Source organism: Leopardus geoffroyi, chromosome A3 (assembly GCF_018350155.1).
Source record: "Leopardus geoffroyi isolate Oge1 chromosome A3, O.geoffroyi_Oge1_pat1.0, whole genome shotgun sequence".
In the NCBI taxonomy this organism is placed as follows: domain Eukaryota; kingdom Metazoa; phylum Chordata; class Mammalia; order Carnivora; family Felidae; genus Leopardus; species Leopardus geoffroyi.
Window position 1 is genome coordinate 823,894 of NC_059336.1, and position 24,044 is coordinate 847,937.

The window sequence follows — 24,044 nt, forward strand, 5'->3', positions numbered from 1 at the left end:
TTGCTGAGCACGCTGCACTTTATCTGAGTGTGGAAACAGTACAGAGGGAAGGCCCCCCACCCCCACCTTCTGCCTCCAGGCCCCTCCCGGGACTCGCTTTCCAGGCTCCTCCTGCAGGGTCCAGGGAGGGGCAGGGTCACTCCGGGCAGCACGGGGGCCGTCCTGGCAGGAGAGAGGGGGAACAGTCTGAGGGAGGTGGCAGCCAGCCGGACGGCAGCAGCCCCGCCCACCTGGCACCGAGGACCCGAGCCCCCAGGGTCCCCGTGCATCCAGCTGGGCCTCGAGCCCCGGGCACGAACCTTTCCCCAGGATGCTGCCCCCGGCCCTGATCCTTTCGCCCACCCGATCCACCCTCCTGCCCTGCTAACCCCTGACTGGGGCCTCCCTGGGCTCTCCTGGGTCCCCTCCACGTGTCTCCAGGTTTGCTGGGCCCCCCAAGGCCCAGGAACCCCCACTCGTGTTCTATCCCAAGCTGCTTCACCAGCTCCTGAGCCATCTGTCCGTGCTGCACCCCCACCTCCCAGCAGTCCCCCGGGAGCTCCTCCTCCCCGAAGGTGGGGGGCTCACCCGTTCCCCCCAGGGGTCCTGGAGGCTCACTCCCTTTCAGCCAAGGGCTGCTCCTCTGACCAAGGGCTCCGGGCTCACCTGAGCGGAAGGGGGTGTGCTGGAACCGGGGTGCGTGTGGTAACGGTCTCCCTTCTCAGGGACCCTGTTCTGACTGAGGGGAGGTGGGCACCCGACCCCAAGCAGGCACGTGTCGTTGGGTCGGTGGCCAAGGTTAACTGAGGGGGGCCTCGTGACGGCACCTGCAGCCTTGTCCACGAGGCTGGGTACAAAGAAGGGTATTTACCCCAAAGGCAGTGTCTGGGGCACTCTGACGGACCGTGGGGGGCAGGGCTTCCCGCAGGGGAGCCCCTCTCCCCTCCCAACGCCCAGCCCAGGGGGTGAGGCAGGACCCCGTGGTCCTGCCCATGGGGCGGCACCACAGCCCCACCCCATCCAGGCCCACGAGCTCTGTCTCCCCTGATCAGCCTCCCATCCATCTGGGCACCTGAGCCGTGATCAGCGCCACGGCCCCAGTCGGATGGAGGAACGCGTGACAAGGTCATTAGACCAAGCCTCCTGCTGCATCAGAGCAAGGAGAGAGGGAGCACGTGGGAAGGACAGGAGGGAGGGGACGGCAGGGCAGGAGGTGGCCCTAATCTTGGGCTTCCCGGGAGGAAGGGGAAGGGGGCCCTCTGAGGACCCCGGGGAAACCAGGCCGCATCCAGTCCTGCCTTAGCGACCTCTGTGTGGGCTCAGGGGCCCTGCCTCCGCACCCCGGCCCAGGGAGGGTGCAGGGGATGCCGGGGCCACACGGAACTCCCAGCCGGGGACTGGGAGGGAGCTGCAGTTGCCCCCACACCCCCCGCAAGGGGGCCAGTACCTCCGTCCTCAGGGCGGGGGCCGTCTCGTCCTCCTCTTCCAGGGAGCCAGGCCTCACCGTGAGAGCTGGGGTGTCCGAGGGCCTGCAAGATGGGCCTGGGGGGCCTGGCGCTCTCATGGTGGAACTTCAGCACGTGAGCTGGGGATAGGGGTGGAGGGGTGTCCGCAGGGCGGGGGGTGGGGCAGGGGGACTCCCCGCTCACTTCCCCCGGATTCACTGGGGCATGGCCGAGGAGAAGGGCGGCATCAGGCTAGTGACGGGTGCCCGCGGTCCCTTTCGGCCCGGCTGGGGTGAGACAGAGGCCGCACGGGGGTGGGGGTGGGGGTGGGGGGCTCTGGCGCCCTCGGGAGGAGGCCGCACCACTCACTCTGGATGGCAGACTCGCAGGCCTGGTTCACGAGCTGGTACATGGTGGCCAGGGACTGCGGCTCCCCCTGCAGGGCAGATGGGCCATGTGGCCAAGCGCTGCGCACAGCGGCGTGGGGGCCGGTGCCTCCCGCACACCCCCCAGGAAGCGCCTGGAGCCTGGACAGGGGCCTCACTCACCTTCTCTCCTCGCTCCCCTTTGGGCCCCGGCAGCCCCTGAAATAGAGGAAGAGGAGAAAAGCGGGTCAGCACAGAGAAGTCAACCCGCCTGGACCCTGTCCCGGGCCGGGTGAGGGCTGCATGCTGGGGGCCGCCGCTCCCGACTCTAGGGAGCTGGCAACGCAGAGTCCCCCGCAGCTGGGACATGGGCCCGGACGCCAGCTGGGCCTGCCCGGGGCCTGCCTTCCTCCACCTCCCAGCTGAGCCCTTGCCTAGCTGTGGGACCAGGCCTACCCCACACCCTGGGGCCCCCAGGCCCGCCCTGTTCCCTGGCCGGTCCCATCTCGGGCTTCTTCCGCTGCAGATCAGTTCCAAACCGAAGCTCCCAAAGTGGCCCTGACTGGGCGGGAAGGAGGCATTTACTCAAATCTGCTCCCCCGCCTCCCATCTTTGCCGAGCGGCTGGCCGGTAGGTGGGAAGGGGACTTACCGTGAGCCCCACAGGCCCCGGGAGTCCTCTCTGCCCTCCGGAGCCCCTGGCCCCCGCTGTGCCCTGGAAGCCCTGCAGGGGTGCAGAGGGTGTGGCCGCAGCTCCCCCCCGCCCCGGAGGACGTGGGTCCTCCTCCCTCCAGCCTTGGCTCCCTGCGGACTGGGTCCCTGCCTCCTGCAGGCCAGGCCGGGCCTTCTCACCTGCCTCAGAGCTTGTCCAGGCTGAGTACCCAGGGCAGAGGCCCTCCCACCCCACCCCACTTGGCACTGGCCGTCCCGAGTGTGACCACTGTCACCCCCCACCCCAGGGACAGCTCCCCGGCACTGAGCCCAGCACAGACCCCGGAACCACAGGCTGGGGAGGGGAGGTGCCTCTGAGCGAGGCCGCGGAGAAGGAGAAGACGGCCCCGGTCATTTCCCCGCCGCCAGCCTCACGCGTCCCCCCTCCCTCGGCCTACCCGGGAGCCCGGGCACTTTCCTGCCACGCGGACCGACAGTGACTGGGGCCGTGCTAACATGGCGTTTCCGACCTGCCCAGCGGAGGTGAGGAAGACCCTCGCTTGGAGCCACCCCTGGGTACTCGCGCGCCCTGCGGAGCCCCACCAGGTTCCAGCCCAGGAGAGAGAGGCGTCCCCAGGTCACCTGCGGGGGTGGGGGCTGCAGCCACAGGGCAGGCTCTGACCTGTTCGGCCCTAGGAACTGGGGGGAGCCTCTCAGGAGGACCTACCCTCGGGCCCGGAGGTCCAGGCAGGCCAGCACTCCCCTCCAGACCCCTCATTCCCTGAAGACAGAGGACAGGGCAGGCTAGGGCAGGGGGTGGCCTGGTGTCCCCACACGCCCCTCCCGCGGTGGCCCACGTCACCCCCACGGACAGAACCCAGCACCCAGGGACCCACACCTGTGAGCGGGGGGCAAGGCCAGCCAAGCTCAGGGCCTGCCCCCAGCCCCTGGCAGTGACCACCCTCCCCTCCCCGCTGGGGAGGCCCCTGCCCCCACAGTCTCTATCTGAGATCTACCCCCCCCCCCACCGCCCCACCCCACCACAGGCTTCTCTCCCACCTTAGGTCCCTGGAGGCCGACCTTCCCGGGAGGGCCCTGGTGACCAGGATGGCCCTAGAAGGAACAGAGACAGCTGGCCAGGCTGAGGCCCCATCCCGGAGACCCAGGTCCCCAGCCCGTGCCCTCCCTGCCCACACACCCAGAGGGCGTCTGATCCCACTACCTGCAAGCCCGGGGCTCCGTGGTCCCCCTTCTCTCCTTTGACCCCTGGCGGACCCTGGAGAGGAAAGGGACTCAGTCTGTCCCAGAGGAGGGGGGAGGCAGCCGGGGGGAGGAGGAGGGGAGGCAGCACCTACCACAGGCCCCTGCACGGTTCGGCCCTGGGTCCCTGGCGACCCCTGCTGACCCCCAGGACCCTCAGGCCCCGTCTGTCCAGGTGGCCCGGGCTCTCCCTGCAGACACAGGCGAGGGAGGGGCTAAGAAGGCCTCCACCCTGCCCTCAGTGGCCCCCCTGGCCCTCCAGCTGACCGTGGCAGCCAGACCCAGCCCTACAGAGACGCCCTCCCCTCACTGCCCACCCCGGGAGGGGTCCTGCTGGGACCTGCTCGACAGCCGGGGACTGACCCCGGCCACTTCTCCGGGTCACAGAGCCAGTGACCCCATTCTCCCTTCCTGACCGGGAGGGGTACGGAAAGCCCTGTGGCAGAGCCGACCTGGACAGGCCAGTCGGAGCTCTGACGCCCCAGCACTAGGCTCCGCCCTCGCTGGAGTGTGCCGCCGGATCCCTAAGGGCCAGGGACAAACTCTCTTTCCACCGTTTGAGATTCCAGGGCAAAATCAATGCTTTCAAAGAATTTTTGTGAATTTAGCATGTGAGTGTACCAAACTCCCTAAAGAAAACTGCAGACATTCTCATGTCTGAATATCAATGAGAAAATCCTAAGTAAAACGTCAGCAAACAGAACCCTGCAGCACACGAACGGGTGACAAGTACTCGGTTTAACGGGTACAGGAAGAGTTCAGGGTCAGGAATGCGCTAAAATCATTCGCCAAACGAAGAGCTCCAGGAAAAAGAATTATTTGGCTGTGTCCAGCTGAGGCAGCACCAGATCTTAATATCCACCCTTGATTTTCTAAATCTCCTAATAAATAGGAACACCCAGAGGTGACTGTCACACAACAAAACCTATCTGTCCCCGCGCCAGCTCCACACCAGTGGGGGGCAAACCGGTCACAACGCAGATCACAGACATGTGGCTAGCGTCCATAATCTGTGGAGTGCTCCCAAGAATTAATATGAAAAATAACCCAGCGGCAAGGATTCCAAGGACATTTGTCAAGGGGAAAATTCCAGCAACTCCCACAGGGTGTTGGAGCTCCTGTAGGAGAAATGCCAACACACTTCACCTGTCAGATTGCTCAAGGTCAATGACGTTCGCGATTTCTGGGGTCGGGGGTGGGAAACTGGCCCCTCACTGGGGAGGGCACTTTGCTTCTGGCTGTGGGGCTCCACCCTCCGGCCCCACAGGACCCCCCACAACTCACCCTGGGGCCTGGGAAGCCCTGTTCTCCTGGGACTCCGTTCCTTCCGGGGAGGCCCTACCAGGACACAGACCGGGCTGAGCTTCCGCGGCGCCCACCCGAGGGCCCCGCAGCACTGCCCCCCGGGGACTACAGTCCCCCAGTTCAGGTGGGGGAGGGGAGGGGTCTCCCAGGGCCAGGCCTAGCCCGCCCTCCCCGCCGCCCCCCACCGCCCACAGCCGCCGGGTACACCAGACCAGTTCTGGCGGGTCTCCTTTCAAACTGCGGCCCCTGCCTGGTGCGGTCCGTGGACGGCCAGCCCAGAGCCCGTGCGCTTGAGCGACGCTCCCGCCACACGGGCCCCGGAGCCTCGGGGCTGGCAGGGGTGCGGGCCCCGCCCCACGGTGGGGGTCCCACAGCCGGAGCCCCTGGGACGGAGGCCGCCCACATGGCTGCAACTCACTGCCAGGCCACATCGCACCCACCGGCCACCACCAGCACGGTGCTGCAGACTGACTGGGCCCCCCGCCCCACAGGGTTGGCTCAGGGGAGGGAAGCAGAGGGAAGGAGAGGCTGGCTGGGAGGGGTCTCACGAGGCAGGGGGTGGGGCCACTGGGGGGCTCGTGAGAACATCCCATCTTTGCGCAGGCTGGCTCGGCTGCTCGGCGGTGTGAGTGAGGGGGCAGCGGGCTTTGCCAGGAGCCCAGGTCACCCGGGGAGCCGATGATGGACTCACCGGAGGTCCCTGGGGCCCCGGGGGCCCAGGGGTCTGTGAGGAACAGGTACAAGAGGAAGAGAAGGCAGGGCAGGTCTCTCCATCCTTCTGGAAGGAAGGAGACCCCACTCATTAAGTGGACCCCCACCTGTTCCTGTCTGACCTAGAGCTCGGACAGCCAGACAGCTGGGTTCCAGGACGCCGGGGAGGCTGGGAGTGAGGGGCGGGGAGCTGGTCCCCGGTGCCCTCCCCCCCCCTCCCCCCCCCCCCCCCCACCGCTGCCGGCTGCCCTGCACGGGCCCTCTCCCAGTCCCTCCCAATCCCCAGCATACCCAAGCCCCGTGTGGGTACAGTGTGAGGAACCCTGCCCACATCTTCATGGTGCGGAGGCTGCCCGAGTCTCTGGCAGTCCCTCTGGCTTTGCTGGATGAGGCCCTTCCTTCCTGGCCAGCTGTCTACACCCCAACTGCGCCCGCAGAGAAGGGAAGTGGCCCCCGAGTACACAGCAGTGGCCACCCCCGCAGCTGGCGGCTTCCTGATGCACTCCAGCCTGCCTTGGCCTCCAGGGTCTCTTGCATTCAGCTGCCCAGGGCTCTGGCTCTGACCAGAGGCCACCTCCTCCAGGAAGGCTGCCCTGCTTTCTCCCGGTGCCGTGCTGACGCGCCTCCTGTCTACCCCCGGACTCTGCGCCCTTGGCAGGCACTGGCCCACCTACCGACGCAGGGAGCTCACAGCACATGTCTTCCTCCGCCCAGGAGTCATTGCACACGATCTGCAGCGTCTGGAGCTGGAACTATAATGCAAAGCAGGGTCAGCCAGATACGGTTGTGGTCTCTGTGGCGCCCCCTCCAGCCCGGTGCAGCAGGACGAAGCCCATGCTCACGGTGGCTGAACTGCTCCGGGGCCCGCGGGCCTTGGCCAACCGTCCCAGCATGACGAAGCCAGTAACAGGTGGGCTGCCTGCCTCCCCCATGGGCCTCTCAGCCACCTTCCGGCAGTCCACATAGAGCCTGACCTTGGAGCGGCCCACAGCCACATGCACCTGCCAGAGAGACACCACCAGGGGCTCCCCCTGCAGCCCCGGCGGGGGTGAGCACCCATCTGTGCTCACAAGGCCAGGCCAGATGGGGAAGAAAGAGCCCATTTACCTGGGGGTCAGGATCCTGACTCCATCCTGGGTCGAATGGGACACCCCCTCACTGGGCCTCAGTTTCCCCTTTGTATAATGGAGCAAACTACACGTGCTGCAGACCCCTCCCAGAGATTCCTGGGACCCGGGAAGGGTTGGGATGCTCTCTGACCCAAACTAAGGCATCTGTCATAGAGGGGATCAGAGGGACAGAGGCTTGGACAGGACAAGATGACTTTCGAGGAAAGTGGGAGTGGGGGGCAGCGGATGGTCTTAGAAGACGTGCACTTCGGTCTTTCGGGAACCTTCCAGCACCTTGTGGAAGCTTCCAAAGAATATCCTCCTCACTTCGGGCAGGTCAAAGGTGACCTCTTGCAAGGTGGCCCTGGGGTCGTGGTTGAAGTAGGTCAGAGACTTCCTGCCGGCTGCAGGGGAGGGGTGAGGGACATGTGAGACGCCCCCAAACAGAACAGGACAGCCCCACGACAGGGCAGCATGCAAAGTCAAATGCACCCCAAGCCTCGGGGACCCGAGCTACAGACACGGCCCCTGTTTGGGACTCCTGCCTCCCGGTGACGGCGGCCCCCAGCCTGGCCTGGAGGCAGGGTTTCTCGGGACCCACAGCCCTGGGCCCACCGCCCTGCCTCTGGACTGACCGTCCAGCAAGACCCCCAGGACGGGCTGGGAGTGCTCGGCCGTCATCTGCCACAGCGCAAAGGTCTCGCGGGGTGTCTCGGGCAGCAGACGCAGGAGGAAGACAACCGTGTGCTCCGGTGGGAGGGCGGCCAGGTGGACGTCACTGTTGGGACACAGGCGGGGGCCGCTGCAGGCCTGGGAGGAGACGGGGTCCCGCCATGCAGAGACTGCAGAGAGGGTTCTGTGACGGCGCCGGGCCCCTCCTGTCTCCGTTCCCCAACAGTAACAAGGGGTATACAAGGGACAGAAGTGCCCCTGGGCTGGTGGGGGCTCAACAAGACGGGCCCTGAGGACGCAGCCCGCAGCCCCCTGCGCCCTGAGGCCTGGCCGGGATGGAAGGCCCTGCCACAGCCAGTGTTCACGACAATCCTGGGCAGGGCCCGCCAAGACCCCATTCTCCAGGGTCTCTGCGTGGGTGGAGAGGAGGCAGGTCAAGGAGGTTCAGCAGGAGGGTCTCTGGGCCCGTTCCCCGGGGTCAGGAGCCCACAGGCAGCCCTGCCCTCAGGAGTCGCTCCCACTGACCTGAGCTTGTTGGGAGGGGAGTGCTCAGAGGGGTTCTGTGCCAGTGCTGGGGCTCCCAGGGCATGCTGAGGGCTGGGGAGGGCAGGGAACAGGGTGTGATAACCCAGTGAAACTGTCCCTAGAGGCCTCCAGCCTTGTTCTTTGCCCTTCATTTGCTCTTAGGATAACCAAGAGCCCCAAAGACCCAGCCCTGCCCATTCCTGTGGTTCTTTAAGTAAACTGACCCCAGGGCCTTGGCACAGGCTGTTCCTTCTTCCTGAGTGAGCTTCCTTTCCCCGTTGTCTCCCTGCCCTGACTTGTTTGCCACTTTCTTGGGGAGTCTTCCCCAAGATCCCATTACAGGGAGGGACCCTTTCTACACTTAGGAGCCCAGAGCCCCATTTTGTGGCAGCTATCATGTGGGCGGGGGGCACCTGTGTTGGGTGACCTCACCTGGGGTGGATGATCACATCTGGAGTGGGGGCCACCCCAGCAGAAACATCTGCCCCCACCTCTTGGGCTGTGAGCTCCAGAGGGCGGACAAACATGAAGCGCCCAGCGCGAGGGCCCTGGGACAAGGCTGTCATTGGCAGAAAAGGGGTAAATCACAGGAGAGCTGCCCCCACAGTGATTAACAACGGTGGTGGCATCCAGGGAGGGTTTGCTCTGAGAGCCGGAGCGTAAGCCTCGGGCTCGAGCCCCACACTAGAGCTTGGACGGGAGGAAAAGCCAGGCTTCAGCCACCCACACAAACTTGAAACCTGTATGCCGCCTAAAGGAGAAGTTAACACAGGAACAGATCGGGGCCTGGGTGGCACAGGGAAGCCATGAGTTCAGGGGTGAGGCCGCGGCCGTGCCTGGTACACCTGCTGTGCCCGCTGGACCGGGGAGAAAGTCCTGAATCTTAGCAGCGTTGGCCGAGTTTTGCAAAATTATCTACTTTGTGTTTTTCAAATTTCCATTACAAAGCATACGACTGCGTTGACGATTTACAACATTCTAACTTAAGAAGAGGTTTTGCTGTGTGTGTCACAGTTGCGATTTTGATTCAAGATCTCTCCACAAGCAGGGGAGGGCGGCTGTTAGACGTCAGGAATCACGCGGCCTTTTTCGTGCTCACATAGCAGCCGCTTGCTAAAACCAGGCATCTGCCTGACCGGAGCCCACACGGGAGGCAGGGCTTCCCAAGGAGACAAATGGGGGCCACTGTGCGGAAGTCTGCAAGTCTGATCGATGCCTGGGCCACACGGAACAGGACCCACTCGTGGCCTCATTCCACCCATGCAAGATTTGTTCAGATGGAAAACCCTGCTCGCCGGGGGCGGGGGGCGGGGGGGGGGGACGTCCGCCTGGTTGGCTCGGGGGGACCGAGCGGCAGGACCTCCCCAGGACCCACCCCCACTGTGCAGCTGCCCCCCATCTCGGGCCGCGGTCTGTCCCCTGTCCTCCCACCTGGCCCGGCGCGTCAGCTGGGCATCCTTGAAGAGTGTGAAGGTCCTGGCGCGGCCGAATGCCGAGGGCTCCATGGCGACGCCGCGGATGGACGCATACTCCGTTTCCACCAGACCAAAGGCCGCCATGAGGTCAAAGCCTGGGACAGGCAGCAACACCAGGGGACGATCAGAGACGAAAGGTGAGGGCCCGAGGGGCAGGACGCAAAGAGAAGGCAGCAGGAGTCAGGGGAGAGGAGAGGAGACGCAAAGACAGGACGCCCATCGACGGGAGGAAGGTGATCAGGGGGCCCACAGGTGGACGCGTACTTGGGACGCCCACCCGCTGGCCTCCCCCTCTGGTGCACAGCCCCCGACCTCCCGGCAGAGGCGAGGGTGCACAGGGGCGGGTCACACCGCCCGCCCCGGCCCGGCGGGCTCCCAGCGTCTGCACCTTCTGTGACGCTAAGGGCACAAAGTGAAGGGGAAATCTTATTTGCTGGGTGCTCAGCGCGGCCACAGGCCTGGGGCAGGGGCGGGGGCAGGACGGAGAAGCCTCAGCGCCCCGCCAGGAGTGGCCCCGCCTCGCAGCTCATGGTGGCCCCCGAGGGACGCTCGGCCCTGGAGACACAGGCCTCCACCGCCCCCGCTCTGCACGCCTGTGCCTGACTACGGGTGGCTCTCACGTCAGCCCTGAGTGTGGGAGCATCTCAGACCCACGAAGCACTAAAGACGCTGTGTGAGCCCCATGCTTGGCCCCTCACCCGGCTCGAGTCAGCAGAGAGCCTCGAGGAGGCCACACAGGACCCAGGGCTTCATCTGCCCTGCCGTGTCCCAGCTGTGACCGTGGACAGGCCTCAGCAACCTCGACGGTGAGGCAGGAATAAAGCTCTGGCCAGCCTCATCCCCACTCTCCCCTGCACAGGTGAGACTGGGGCCTCCAACGACCACAGGACCTTGTTTCTTGTCACTGCCCCCTCGTGGTGGGTGGGGCCCCAGGCCACCCTCTTCAGATGGTTGTGAGAGGAGGGGGGGACAGGTGGGGGCTGCGGAGGGTCAGCTGTCACACAAGGGCAGGCCTACCTGAGAGGGAGCCATCTGGGCTGAGGGCGGGGCAGGCTGCTGGGAGGCAACAAGGAGTCGGTCAGGGCCAGGCTGGCACGAGGCCCCGCCCCACCTGGGGAGCGCCCTGCCCTGAAGTCCGCAGATGCCCTGGAGATGCTGGTCTTCAGCCTGCGGTCTCCACGCCTCAGGGAAGGATGGACATGATGTCCCGCTCCCTTGGGGACCTCACCTCCACCCCCTGCGAGACAGCAGGCACCCAGGGGTGCTCCCACTGGGCACCGAACCCTGAGGGTACTGGCCACCCGATGTGCCCCAGGTGGCAGGGCCAGGGAGACGGACACACCGACCTGGGGACACCTCGACTGGGGGACATGCCAACCTGGGGACAGGCTGACCTGGGGACATGCCGACCTGGGGTCATGCCAACCTGGGGACACCTCAACTGGGAGACAGGCTGACCTGGGGACATGCCGACCTGGGGTCATGTCCACCTGGGGACACCTCAACTGGGGGATATGCCAACCTGGGGACAGGCTGACCTGGGGACATGCCGACCTGGGGTCATGCCGACCTAGGGACACCTCAACTGGGGGACATGCCAACCTGGGGACATGCCGACCTGGGGTCATGCCGACCTGGGGACACCTCGACTGGGGGACATGCTAACCTGGGGACAGGCTGACCTGGGGACACCTCGACCTGGGGACACACCGACCCGGGGACACGCCGGCCAGGTCCCTGGCTGTGCAGGGTTCCTCCGCTGCCAGGGGCACAGTGGGTGCTTAGAAGTTGTTCATGAGCCAGTAAAGACACCACTGAGTAGGGAGACCCCCATCCCCAGAGGCATTCAAGCCAAAACTAGATGGCCCTACGGAGGGGACACAGAGGGAGACTGGAGTGGCCCAGCTGAGTGGCCTCAGTGGGCCCTCTGCTCTGCAGTGTGTGACCCGGTGTCCTCAGCTGGTCCTGCCTGTGGGTGGCCATCCCCCAGGGCCGACTGAGGCCACATCCCTGTACTCCGTGTGTCGAGGGAGGCCAGCCCGGGCCCCTCGCCTGCCCTGCCTGTGAGGTACAGCCAGCTTGCCCGGGACTCCCGCTGGGATAGACACTGCCTGCACCCCAGATGCAGAGATGGGACAATTACGAGCCCGTTCCCCAGCTTTGAGCATTGCTGGCAAGGTTCCAGCCAGGAGCCCCCAGCCACATCAGCCTGCATGCATTGCATTGACCGGCATGGTCCTAACCCCTGGGTTGGTGTTTGTGCTGTCCAATGGGGGCAGGTTCCATGAGAACCCTGATTGCCCTTCTGTTAGTTCGGCAGTGCTCGGCACAGCCTGGGGCAGGACTCCAGCAAGGAGGCCCACGGGTTATAGGCTCCCAGGGGCCTGGCTGGGTGTGAGGGTCTGGGGTCTTGGCTGGGGCCTGGCTGAGGCCTGGCTGGGTCTGGGGTACTGGCTGGGGCCTGGCTGGGTGTGAGGGTCTGGGGCCTGGCTGGGGCCTGGCTGCGTCTGGGGTCCTGGCTGGGTCCTGGCTGGGTGTGAGGGTCGGGGTCCTGGCTGGGGCCTGGCTGGGTCTGGGGTCCTGGCTGGGGCCTGGCTGGGTCTGGGGTCCTGGCTGGGGCCTGGCTGGGTCTGGGGCCTGGCTGAGGCCTGGCTGGGTCTGGGGCCTGGCTGGGGCCTGGCTGGGTGTGAGGGTCTGGGGCCTGGCTGGGGCCTGGCTGCGTCTGGGGTCCTGGCTGGATCCTGGCTGGGTGTGAGGGTCGGGGTCCTGGCTGGGGCCTGGCTGGGTCTGGGGTCCTGGCTGGGGCCTGGCTGGGTGTGAGGGTCTGGGGTCTTGGCTGGGGCCTGGCTGAGGCCTGGCTGGGTCTGGGGTCCTGGCTGGGGCCTGGCTGGGTGTGAGGGTCTGGGGCCTGGCTGGGGCCTGGCTGGGTGTGAGGGTCTGGGGCCTGGCTGAGGCCTGGCTGGATCTGGGGTCCTGGCTGGGACCTGGCTGGGTCTGGGGTCCTGCCTGGGGCCTGGCTGGGTCTGGGGTCCTGGCTGGGGCCTGGCTGGGTCTGGGGCCTGGCTGAGGCCTGGCTGGGTCTGGGGCCTGGCTGGGGCTTGGCTGGGTGTGAGGGTCTGGGGCCTGGCTGGGGCCTGGCTGCGTCTGGGGTCCTGGCTGGGTCCTGGCTGGGTGTGAGGGTCGGGGTCCTGGCTGGGGCCTGGCTGGGTCTGGGGTCCTGGCTGGGGCCTGGCTGGGTGTGAGGGTCGGGGTCCTGGCTGGGGCCTGGCTGGGTCTGGGGTCCTGGCTGGGGCCTGGCTGGGTCTGGGGCCTGGCTGGGGCCTGGCTGGATGTGAGGGTCTGGGGCCTGGCTGAGGCCTGGCTGGGTCTGGGGTCCTGGCTGGGTCCTGGCTGGGTGTGAGGGTCGGGGTCCTGGCTGGGGCCTGGCTGGGTCTGGGGCCTGGCTGGGGCCTGGCTGGGTCTGGGGCCTGGCTGGGGCCTGGCTGGATGTGAGGGTCTGGGGCCTGGCTGAGGCCTGGCTGGGTCTGGGGTCCTGGCTGGGTCCTGGCTGGGTCCTGGCTGGGTGTGAGGGTCGGGGTCCTGGCTGGGGCCTGGCTGGGTCTGGGGTCCTGGCTGGGGCCTGGTTGGATGTGAGGGTCGGGGGCCTGGCTGGGGCCTGGCTGGGTCTGGGGTCCTGGCTGGGTCCTGGCTGGGTGTGAGGGTCTGGGGCCTGGCTGAGGCCTGGCTGGGTCTGGGATCCTGGCTGGGGCCTGGCTGGGTGTGAGGGTCTGGGGCCTGGCTGGGGCCTGGCTGGGTGTGAGGGTCTGGGGCCTGGCTGAGGCCTGGCTGGATCTGGGGTCCTGGCTGGGTCCTGGCTGGGTCTGGGGTCCTGGCTGGGGCCTGGCTGGGTCTGGGGTCCTGGCTGGGGCCTGGCTGGGGTCCTGGCTGGGGCCTGGCTGGGTCTGGGGTCCTGGCTGGGGCCTGGCTGGGTCTGGGGCCTGGCTGAGGCCTGGCCGGGTCTGGGGCCTGGCTGCGTCTGGGGTCCTGGCTGGGTCCTGGCTGGGTGTGAGGGTCGGGGTCCTGGCTGGGGCCTGGCTGGGTCTGGGGTCCTGGCTGGGGCCTGGCTGGGTCTGGGGTCCTGGCTGGGGCCTGGCTGGGTGTGAGGGTCGGGGGCCTGGCTGAGGCCTGGCTGGATCTGGGGTCCTGGCTGGGTCCTGGCCGGGTCTGGGGTCCTGGCTGGGGCCTGGCTGGGTCTGGGTCCTGGCTGGGGCCTGGCTGGGTCTGGGGTCCTGGCTGGGGCCTGGCTGGGTATGAGGGTCGGGGTCCTGGCTGGGGCCTGGCTGGGTGTGAGGGTCTGGGGCCTGGCTGGGTCTGGGGTCCTGGCTGGGGCCTGGCTGGGTGTGAGGGTCTGGGGCCTGGCTGGGGCCTGGCTGGGTGTGAGGGTCTGGGGCCTGGCTGGGGCCTGGCTGGGTGTGAGGGTCTGGGGCCTGGCTGAGGCCTGGCTGGGTCTGGGGTCCTGGCTGGGGCCTGGCTGAGTGTGAGGGTCTGGGGCCTGGCTGAGGCCTGGCTGGGTCTGGGATCCTGGCTGGGTGTGAGGGTCTGGGGCCTGGCTGAGGCCTGGCTGGGTCTGGGGTCCTAGCTGGGGCCTGGCTGGGTGTGAGGGTCGGGGGCCTGGCTGGGGCCTGGCTGCGTCTGGGGTCCTGGCTGGGGCCTGCCTGGTGTGAGGGTCCTGGCTGGGTCCTGGCTGGGTGTGAGGGTCTGGGGCCTGGCTGAGGCCTGGCTGGATCTGGGGTCCTGGCTGGGTCCTGGCTGTGTCTGGGGTCCTGGCTGGGTCCTGGCTGGGTCTGGGGTCCTGGCTGGGGCCTGGCTGGGTCTGGGGTCCTGGCTGGGGCCTGGCTGGGTCTGGGGCCTGGCTGAGGCCTGGATGGGTCTGGGGCCTGGCTGGGGCCTGGCTGGGTGTGAGGGTCTGGGGTCTGGCTGAGGCCTGGCTGGGTCTGGGGTCCTGGCTGGGGCCTGGCTGGGTGTGAGGGTCTGGGGCCTGGCTGGGTGTGAGGGTCTGGGGCCTGGCTGGGGCCTGGCTGGGTGTGAGGGTCTGGGGCCTGGCTGAGGCCTGGCTGGGTCTGGGGGCCTGGCTGGGGCCTGGCTGGGTGTGAGGGTCTGGGGTCTGGCTGAGGCCTGGCTGGGTCTGGGATCCTGGCTGGGGCCTGGCTGGGTGTGAGGGTCTGGGGCCTGGCTGAGGCCTGGCTGGGTCTGGGGTCCTGGCTGGGGCCTGGCTGGGTGTGAGGGTCTGGGGCCTGGCTGGGTGTGAGGGTCGGGGGCCTGGCTGGGGCCTGGCTGCGTCTGGGGTCCTGGCTGGGGCCTGCCTGGTGTGAGGGTCCTGGCTGGGTCCTGGCTGGGTGTGAGGGTCTGGGTCCTGGCTGAGGCCTGGCTGGATCTGGGGTCCTGGCTGGGTCCTGGCTGTGTCTGGGGTCCTGGCTGGGTCCTGGCTGGGTCTGGGGTCCTGGCTGTGGCCTGGCTGGGTCTGGTGTCCTGGCTGGGGCCTGGCTGGGTCTGGGGCCTGGCTGAGGCCTGGCTGGGTCTGGGGCCTGGCTGGGGCCTGGCTGGGTGTGAGGGTCTGGGGCCTGGCTGGGGCCTGGCTGCGTCTGGGGTCCTGGCTGGGGCCTGGCTGGGTGTGAGGGTCGGGGGCCTGGCTGGGGCCTGGCTGGGGCCTGGCTGGGTGTGAGGGTCGGGGGCCTGGCTGAGGCCTGGCTGGATCTGGGGTCCTGGCTGGGTCCTGGCCGGGTCTGGGGTCCTGGCTGGGGCCTGGCTGGGTCTGGGTCCTGGCTGGGGCCTGGCTGGGTCTGGGGCCTGGCTGGGGCCTGGATGCGTCTGGGGTCCTGGCTGGGTCCTGGCTGGGTGTGAGGGTCGGGGTCCTGGCTGGGGCCTGGCTGGGTCTGGGGTCCTGGCTGGGGCCTGGCTGGGTATGAGGGTCGGGGTCCTGGCTGGGGCCTGGCTGGGTCTGGGGTCCTGGCTGGGGCCTGGTTGGATGTGAGGGTCGGGGGCCTGGCTGGGGCCTGGCTGGGTCTGGGGTCCTGGCTGGGGCCTGGCTGGGTGTGAGGGTCGGGGGCCTGGCTGGGGCCTGGCTGCGTCTGGGGTCCTGGCTGGGGCCTGGCTGGGTGTGAGGGTCGGGGGCCTGGCTGGGGCCTGGCTGGGTCTGGGGTCCTGGCTGGGGCCTGGCTGGGTGTGAGGGTCGGGGGCCTGGCTGGGGCCTGCCTGGTGTGAGGGTCGGGGGCCCGACTGGGGCCTGGGGGTCTTGGTGCCCACTCACCCGTGTGGCCTATGGCAGACACAGTCCTGCTCTCCCCCGCTCCATAGACCGCGGAGACCAGGACCCTGTACTTGCTGGCCGCCAGCAGGTTGGGGAGCGTCACGTGATTGCTGAGTCCTGGAACAGAGATCTGGGGGGGGCGGGGGGGACACGGTCACCTTAGCCGCCCCCTCTGGAGCGTCTCTGCCCTCGCTTGTCTGCATCCGTCACAGAGGGGCGACCGCCCTCAACACACAGGGTGGCTGTGTCTCTCCCGGGACCCGGGGGCGCTCGATGGGCCGTGGCCTCCCTGCTCGGCCGAGACCCACCGACTTCTCGGGCCCCGAGCCCGAGGCTGGCACGTAGGTGAGCCGGTAGTGGAGGACGTGGCCGCTCGGAGGTGTCCAGCTGACTTGCAGGCTGTCGGGTGACTTGGACGCCAGGGCCAGGTCAGAGGGCGGGCTCCGGTGCGCTGTGAGGCAGGCGCCACCCTGGGGGCTCAGGCCGGGGCTGGAGGATGGCCGGCATGCCCCGCAGGGGTCTGTCCCTGCTCCCCCCGCCCCCACCCTCCCACCACGTCCTGCGGCACAGACAGGACCACTGGGCACCGGGTCAGCTCCAGGACAGTCCTGAGCACTCTGTCATACCAGGTAACCCGAAACTTCGGCTGCCCCTGAACACCTGCCTGGAGGGCTCAGGGGGGAGCCCGTGGACCCAAGTGGTCAGGCCAGAGGGTTGGGGACTCAGGGAGCTGCCTGTCAATGGCTCTGGAGCTCAAGGCCCTGGGCCCCTGGAGCTGGGAGGGTCCCAGGGTCCCTCTGGGCTGCTCCTGCTCCTTGCACGGCTGGGGGGCAGAGCGGCGGTCACCTACGGGGGGTGTAGCGGAGGGACACCGGGTCACTGCGGGCCCCATCCCTGTAGTAGGCCAGGATGGTGATCTCATACTCCAAGTGGCTTTGCAGGCCAGGCAGGACTGCCACGTCCCGGTGCCCTGGGACAGAGATCTGTGGAGAGGAGGGACGGGCGTCTGCCCCGCGAAGAGGTGTCCTCTCCCTGGGGCTCGGCTCACAGGCCGCGGGCAGGCAGCCGTCCCCGGGACGAAGCACGAGGGTCTGAGCCCTCCCGGAGCCCGGCTTTGGGAGATGGTCCTCCTCTCCCCGGCCCACACCTCGTGGGCCTTCCCGTCTCCCAGGGGCGTCCACTTGATCTGGTACACAAGGACGCCGGAAGCCGCTGCGGCCGTCCACTCCAGTCGAACCTCGTCCCCAGGGAGCTCTGTCACCGAGAGCTGGCTCGGGCTGGGGACTTTCCCTGGAAGATGGGGCGGGGAGACTGAGGCTGGGGGGACGGGGCCTGGAGAAGCAGAAGCCGTGAGGAGGTGGCCTCCGCACCCCTGCCCCTCAAGACTCATCAGAAACATCCTAACGCACCCGGGAAGGAGGTTTCACTGATGCAGGACCACGCTTGGGGGTGACTGCCCCATGGGGGGCAGAGGGGATCCCCAGACCCCACCCAGCAGCCATGCCCACATTTTCCCCTTTTGCCCAGGACCCGGCTGCAGGCTGGGCACGAGCCCTGGTTCTAGAGGTGCCCGGAGTCGTGCCCTCGAGGGCCCTACACCCCGTCGTCACACCTGTCCAGGCACGTGTGCCCCTGGCTCAGCACCGCGCAGGGCAGCTATGTGTTGCTGTGAACCATCCGGCGGGTGGAGGTGTGGAGCAGCCCGGGGCCCCAGGCAACCGCAGCCCACTCACGCGTAGTCAGGCGGCCGGTCAGCACGGAGGAACTGCCCCCGGGGTAGAGGCAGGTGACGCGGACAGAATACGCAGTGGAGGAGGACAGAGGGCCCACGGTGGCCGAGGTGGCGTTGCCGGGAGCCTCCACCTGTGAGCCGGCAGGCACACGGGTGGAGGCCTGGAGCCAACTGCCCCCGCCAGGGAGGAGACCCCGGCCTGGGACCCGCCAGCGGGACGGCCCATGACGGCCCCGAGTGGGGGAGTGAGTGTGCACTGGGAGCGGGGAGCCCAGCACACGTGGGGCCTCCCGGGGCCTCCCCCCCTCTGCCCCCCCACCCCTAGAGAGTCCAGCCAGCCTGTCAGGACAGCATAAACCCTGCACACCTCGTCACGGGTGTCTTTTAGGTGTAGGGGTCCAATTCCTGGCCTCCCACCAGTCTCCCCCCACCCCTGCGGACTGGCCCCCAGGTAGACATGGTCCGTGCCGCTCCTCATCAGGCCAAGGCTGGCGCCCGGGGGCCCAGCCAACACCCAACAACTGTGAATGTGGGGGTGGAGGTGCTGAGGGTGCTGGGTCCCCCCCCACCCTGTTCACCTCATTCCTGCTGGACACCACACCCCCCAAGGGCCCCTGGGCAGGTGCTGCTCTCACCTCCCCTGAATGGCTGCCGTCACTGGAGGCAAAGCTGATCCTGAACAGACGCACGGGCTTCGAGACGCCCTCCCAGGAAACACGGGCTGAGTCGTGACTCACATCCGAGAAACTGAGGTGTCCGGGGGGCGCGAGGGTGGCTGCAGAGCGCGTCGAGGCCTCAGGGACCAGCCAGCACCCTGTCCCCAAGTGTATGGGGGTGGGTGGGCAGGGGCTAGGGCTGCTGGGGCCACCAGAAGGGTCTGCGGTCCCCCACCTGGTGGAAGGCTGGGGGGAGCCAGAGTGGGGCATTTGCCCGGTGGGCGGGCACTCACAGGTCCTGGCGCGGATGCCCCGAGCCTCGCTGGCCTCGGCCCCTCGCAGGCTCCGTACCCAGACATCATAGTCCCTGCCGGGCTCCAGGCCGTCCAGCAGCACCTCAGGCTGCCCCACCCGAACCTGCGGGGACGTGGCGCTCACGCTGGCCCCTGCCCGCCACCCTCCCCACCCCACCTGCCCCCAGCCCCGGGCACCCTCCTCCGCCTCCCCTTCCGGCTGGCCTCCAACCTCTCTCCCCTCCTCTTGGCCCTTGGCGGAGGCCGACAGGCACCGCACCAGGTACCGTGTGGCCCCGGCCGACGGCTGCCAGGTGAGGCGGATGGTCCTGGGTGTCACTGCGGCCAGGGCCAGCGCCTGGGGCGGAGGCAGAGGTGCTGCGGGAAGGCAGAAAGGAAGAGACCAGCACTTTCCAGGAAGCGCGCACGCGAAAAGGAGACCCCTCGCTCGAATAACCGCGGGGCTGGGTCAGCGCAGACCTTGCGACGGGGCCGCTGGAGGCAGGTGGGAAGAAAGGCCCACAGACCATTCTGTCTGTCCCCACATTTCACTTTGGGCCGAGTCTCCAGCTCACAGCTCTGGGGAATCACAGCCGCCTGGTGGGTTTCTGTTTAAGGCTACCTGCCCTGAGGGTGGGGAGGCCAGGGCCCCTAGGTTAGCAACCCCTTAAAGACGCCCTGCGCTGAATGGTCCCACCGACACAGAAGGTCCAGAAATGGCCAAGCCACGGAGGCAGAAAGCAGACTGGAGTCACCAGGAGCTGGGGGACTGGGGGCAACGGCCATGGGCACACAGCTTCTTGCAGGTGAGGACAACGCGTGGACTGTGGTGACCCTCAGGGGCCAGACCAACAACCGAGGAGTCTCACACTTGGGAGTTGCACGACATGTGATTCGTTTCCCAATAAAGCTGTTAAAGGGGGCTCATGGCTGGCCAGGTAGGACGGGAGCTCCATAAAAGGTTTGAGCAGCTCAGAAGAAGACACTGAAGGTCAGAGAGGCCCAGAGACTGGGCTGAGGCCGGGCTTGCCCGCGGCATCGCCCTTGCTGGTATGAGGCTCCAAGGGGAGGCTGCAGGTAGGGTAGCCCCTGAACCCCAAGCCCGGCCGGCTCCACCCCACCCACCTGTGGTCACGAGGCGCCTCAGGCCCTCTCCGAACCCAGCCCGGAGGACAGGGAGCACAGACACCAAGTACTGCGTGCCGGCCGTCAGGTTGTGAAGCTCCGTGGACGAGGCCAGCCCCTCCACCACAACCTACAACAGGAGCCTCAGTGGAGCCGGGAGTGGGCGCAGGGGGCGGGCGCAGGGGGCGGGCACAGGGGCGCAGGGGGTAGGCGCAGAGGGCGCACGCAGGGGGCGGGTGTAGGGGGTGCAACGGGTGCAGGGCAGGGAAGACAGTCAGCTCCGGTGGGGGCTGTGGTCGTCCTCGCTTCCCACACGGCTGCACCCCCGGCCCCGGCCATCGGGTGGCCGTCAAAGCACCCCACGCGCTCCACCTTCTGCCCCTGGCCACCCGAGCCTGCCCTCGGGGCTCCGGCTCCGTGGCCGCTGCAGGTCTGGCGGGACCACCCTTGCCACGCTTTCTCCGTGATGGCCGTGTCACGTGTGGCTCTGACTGGAGCCACGTCTCACCTCCCTGGGGGCGCCACCCCTGGAAGGCTGCCCCACGATCCGATACTTGAGGGGCAGCCGGGGGGCTGGAGTCCAGGACAGGTGGACGCTGGAGGAGGTCACCTGGGTCACGACCAGGCTGGTGGGAGTGAAGAGCGTGTCCGGGGAGGAGGGGCTGCCCGCTGTCGATGTAACTGTGGGACAGGGGGGAGAGTGGCCAACAGCCCAGCAGGCAGCCTGCGTTACCGGCTCCCCCTGCCCTCCCCGGCAGGCACTTCCGGGAGGGGCAGGTGTCGTCCTGGCTGCAGACACCCTCAGGGCCCCGAGACCCGAGGAGAGAGGGAGTGCAGGGTGTACCCCAGAGGGGCCGCAACCGCCCTGCCCCTTTGCCCGAAGCGGGCGGGCAGGGCCGGGCAGGGCTGCAGACAGCCAGGGGGGCCCTGCCCTGCCACCGCCACCCGCCGCTCACCCGGGGCCCTGCTCCGGCCCTGGACCTTCTGGCAGATGAGGCGGCTGAGCAAGCCGGCCAAGGTGCCCAGCTGGGGAAAGTCCTGCACATTGTGGACGGTGATGTCCAGCGGCCGGGACGCCAGGAGCTGTAACTCGGCCTCGTCCGCGTTCTTCACGCCTGTTCACAGGGTACGGCGGTGAGGACGCCCCGGCCCCGCCCACCAGGCGCCGTTGCCCCATCTTACAGCCGAGACCGCCGGGCCCCTTGCCTGAGTCGCCCCGCAGTTCGAGGGGCCTTCCCAAGCCCCATACCCAAGATCCTGCGGGCCCCAGAGCCGGGTCACCTGCCAGGCCCCCCCGAGAGACGGCAGCTGGGCGCTGCTGCGGGTGGGGCTGGACCCCCGAAGGCTCCTTGCGGGCTGTGCCCTGCTTGCCTGGGTCTCTATGGGGTCTGGGGCCGGGAGGGAGGCCAGCGTGCTTTCCTCAGAGTCCCACAAACCCCCAGACCTTCCCGTGAACCCGGGGCCTGGGACACACCTGCATGAGGGGGGCTGGGGCACCAAGGAGGCCCACTGCCCCCAGGAGCCCCCCACACCCACAGTTCCTTTCTCGAGGGACAGAGGTGATAACTGACCGGTGGCGCGAGCAGAACAAGGTCACTAGGGGTGCTGGGCGCCCGTGGAGCCCAGAGCACGGAGCACACGCAGCAGGGCAGGTGCACACAGGGTGTGCAAACCGGGAGCCCCATGTCTGCACGCCCCCTTGAGCGCCCACGGGTGCGCAGCTCCTCAAGCAGGGACTGTCCTCCCTGTGGCACGGGCGCCACGAGACCTCCTTCCCGGGTAGACAAGTAGGGGTGCAAACTGACCCTGCGGCCGGGGCTGCCACGCCGTGAGAACCCCAGCGGGGGGCCAGGGGCCACTCACCCACAGCAAAGATGTCAACACCCAGGTCCTTGAGGGCACGGCCAGCGGCACGGGCATCATCTTGGGACTTGCCGTCCGTCACCAGAATCACCACCGTGGCCGCCTCTGGACGGGGCCCCGCCCCCGGCCGCAGGTTCTGCTCCAGCACATGTGACAGGGCCAGGCCTTGGGCACAGCGGTGGTAAAGGGCATGCGGCCCCAGGCGCCCCTCCTGGTGCCCTCCCTGCCCGGTGCCACCCCACCGGCCGCTGACCCCAGCACAGTGCCCGCTGAGTCAGTCCTGGCCCCTCCAGGGGGAGGGGCACCCAGAGGCAGGGACCACCCCCTTCCCTCAAAGCACCGTGAGACCCGTGAGACACAGGGTCTGCCCGTGGGAGACGGCAACCCCCGTTTTCATCAAAGGTCAGCAAGGAGACATTTGCTTTTTACAAAGGTGTGACTCAGGCTCAGCGCCCACATAGCACTTGGCTGGATCAGCGTGCAAGTTTCCAAATCTGGGAGGCTGACCCGCGGGACGGAGACCCGAAAACAGAAACCCCCGGGGTGGGGCCGCTGGGGGCCCAGGCAGACCTGTGAACGTGTTTCCCCCTTTGTAGCGGAGGCTGCGGACAGCGGCCAGCACGTCCTCCTTGGCGCCGAAGGTGCTGAGATCCCACTCAGTCTGGGGGTCTCCACTGTACTGAGTCAGGCCTGCAGCGGGGGCAGGGCGGGTGAGCAGAGGCCCCACGCGCAGCCTCGCCAGGACGCCAGGGAGGCCCCCGTGTTCCATACCGAGAGGTCACCAGAACGTGCCCCGAGGAGCCAGCTGTCCCACCTGCCCCTGTGGGGATCCCCCCCACAACCTGGCTGTCCCACCTGCCCCTGTGGGGATCCCCCCCCACCAACCTGGCTGTCCCACCTGCCCCTGTGGGGACCTCCCCCCTGCCTGGCTATCCCACATGCCCCTGTGGGGATGCCCCTGCCTGGCCTGGCGGGGTCAGCCTGTCAGCTACGGGTGAGACCCACTGGTGGGGCTCTCCTGTTTCCCCAAGAGGCTCTGGGCCTCTGCCCTGACTTCCGGTTCCTCAGAGCTGGGCGTCCCCTGCACGCTGGTAGGACTTGTGGGGACACCCGGGGCGGGGCAGGGCCACAAGGCAGGCAAGGGGCCGGTACCCACCGACTTGGACTTTATCCGGCCCGATGTCAAAGGGCTCGATGACGCTGGCCAGGAAATCTTTGACCTGCTGGAAGTGGCTGTGGCCGATACTCCAGGACCCGTCCACCAGCAAGATCATGTCCACAGGCGCAGGGGGTGTGCAGCGGAACTGGGGGCTGGCTGGGGGGGGAGGGAGGGTGGCGAGGAGCTGGGCCAGGCCCACGACACCACAGGGCTGCCCCCCCAGCTGCTCTGGGCCAGCTCCAGCCCCCCAGGGTCTCCTTCCCTGGGGCCGAGGGCGGGGGAGGGGCCACGGGGCTCTGGCTGGAGTGAGGGGGGTGACCAAGTCCCTACGTGAACGTCGGTCCCTGTGTTGGCCCCCCGAGCACCCTCAGAGAGGGTTAGTGAGACGCCCAGGTGCTCGGGCGGCCTCGGCAGCGCGGGTCCCCGTGTGCAGTTGTCCACGTGGGGGCGGGCCAAGGGGGTGCCCACTGGGGCGGGCGGGGGTCAGCATGGCTGGCAGCTCTGGGCTGAGGTCTCACTGACTTGTCCCATGACCTAGGAGCTCTCTGGAGACGACGGAGCCGCTGCCTGGGCCGGGGGCTTCCTGAGAGTCCGCACAGACGAGGCCTCCGGGCTGAGCGCCCACCCCCCACCCTGTGACAGACCCCTCGTGAAGACTCCCGGGTAGGGGAAGTGCAAGGAGACCCCCCTCTAATGGGGGACACAGTCCCGCCTACAGGGCCTCACAGGCCCACCAAAAATGCCCCAGCTGTCTGCCCTGCCCTGGGTCACACGGGAGCAGCCACCTGGGAGCAGGCAGGGGCCAGCGCCCTGGTTGCTTACCTGGCTTCTCGGTCTTTCCCTCGGGGGCCCTGGGGTGGCTCTGCCTCTCCAGGTCTTTGGTGGGCTGAGAAGGGGCCTTGCCCCCGGGGCCCCTGGGCGGGCGCTGCTCCTCACCGAGCAGTCCTGGGGGGACACGGCTGTGTGTCAGCTCTTACCCGCCGCACGCGGGCAGGAAGCAAGGCACACTGGGGCCCGTGCGCACCCCCAGCGGTGACCTGTGCCCCCTGGTTTGCGTGAAGCCAGGAGAGCGGCCGGCACGCTCCAGGTCAAGCTGGAATGTCGGGTCCCCCGGGAGGAAGCGCCCCGCCCCATGAACAGAGCCCGGCAGAGGCGGAAGGTTGCTCCCTCCCCCAGCGACTTACCCTCATCCCACTGGGAGCCGCCAAGAGTGGGCAGGTCTTGGCTCGGGGACGAGGCGACTGGGGGCTCTCGGGCTGGGCTCCCCACGTGGGAGGGCGTGGGCTCCGGGGCTGTCCCCAGGGGCCTCTTCAGCTCCTCTACTGCAGAGAGGGACGAGGGGCTGGGAGCAGAGTCGGGGGGGGGGGCAGGGGGGCTACGGGAGAGCCACAGCTCCAGCCAGAGCAGGGCCAGGGTCCCGCTCCTCCCCACACG

At 68.0% G+C, this 24,044-nt stretch overlaps 1 protein-coding gene across 10 annotated transcripts in view; it reads right to left on the reverse strand.

Annotated features, from left to right (window-relative positions):
* COL20A1 (collagen type XX alpha 1 chain) overlaps positions 1–24,044 on the reverse strand; it is a 31,992-nt gene continuing 7,948 nt past the window's right edge. The window contains exons 3-37 of one of the 10 annotated variants that reach the window (XM_045443974.1): positions 23,795–23,932; positions 23,433–23,555; positions 22,608–22,766; positions 22,022–22,141; positions 21,452–21,616; positions 20,545–20,703; positions 20,097–20,269; positions 19,589–19,718; positions 18,696–18,841; positions 18,464–18,587; positions 18,150–18,289; positions 17,516–17,645; positions 16,930–17,072; positions 16,633–16,765; positions 16,091–16,233; positions 15,783–15,912; positions 10,514–10,549; positions 9,453–9,591; positions 8,022–8,093; positions 7,460–7,602; positions 7,119–7,228; positions 6,558–6,716; positions 6,390–6,467; positions 5,696–5,782; positions 4,984–5,037; positions 3,795–3,890; positions 3,662–3,715; positions 3,499–3,552; positions 3,167–3,220; positions 2,441–2,512; positions 1,973–2,008; positions 1,794–1,860; positions 1,427–1,564; positions 568–645; positions 1–162 (exon numbers count right to left, since the gene is read on the reverse strand). In XM_045443974.1, coding sequence (XP_045299930.1) covers positions 137–162; positions 568–645; positions 1,427–1,564; positions 1,794–1,860; positions 1,973–2,008; positions 2,441–2,512; positions 3,167–3,220; positions 3,499–3,552; positions 3,662–3,715; positions 3,795–3,890; positions 4,984–5,037; positions 5,696–5,782; positions 6,390–6,467; positions 6,558–6,716; positions 7,119–7,228; positions 7,460–7,602; positions 8,022–8,093; positions 9,453–9,591; positions 10,514–10,549; positions 15,783–15,912; positions 16,091–16,233; positions 16,633–16,765; positions 16,930–17,072; positions 17,516–17,645; positions 18,150–18,289; positions 18,464–18,587; positions 18,696–18,841; positions 19,589–19,718; positions 20,097–20,269; positions 20,545–20,703; positions 21,452–21,616; positions 22,022–22,141; positions 22,608–22,766; positions 23,433–23,555; positions 23,795–23,932 — 3,809 coding nt within the window. In that variant the 3' untranslated portion in view covers positions 1–136. Of the gene's footprint in view, positions 163–567; positions 646–1,426; positions 1,565–1,793; positions 1,861–1,972; positions 2,009–2,440; positions 2,513–3,166; positions 3,221–3,498; positions 3,553–3,661; positions 3,716–3,794; positions 3,891–4,983; positions 5,038–5,695; positions 5,783–6,389; positions 6,468–6,557; positions 6,717–7,118; positions 7,229–7,459; positions 7,603–8,021; positions 8,094–9,452; positions 9,592–10,513; positions 10,553–15,782; positions 15,913–16,090; positions 16,234–16,632; positions 16,766–16,929; positions 17,073–17,515; positions 17,646–18,149; positions 18,290–18,463; positions 18,588–18,695; positions 18,842–19,588; positions 19,719–20,096; positions 20,270–20,544; positions 20,704–21,451; positions 21,617–22,021; positions 22,142–22,607; positions 22,767–23,432; positions 23,556–23,794; positions 23,933–24,044 lie in introns of those variants that run through there. The other 9 variants (XM_045443976.1, XM_045443973.1, XM_045443981.1 and 6 more) reach the window with 9 other exon arrangements.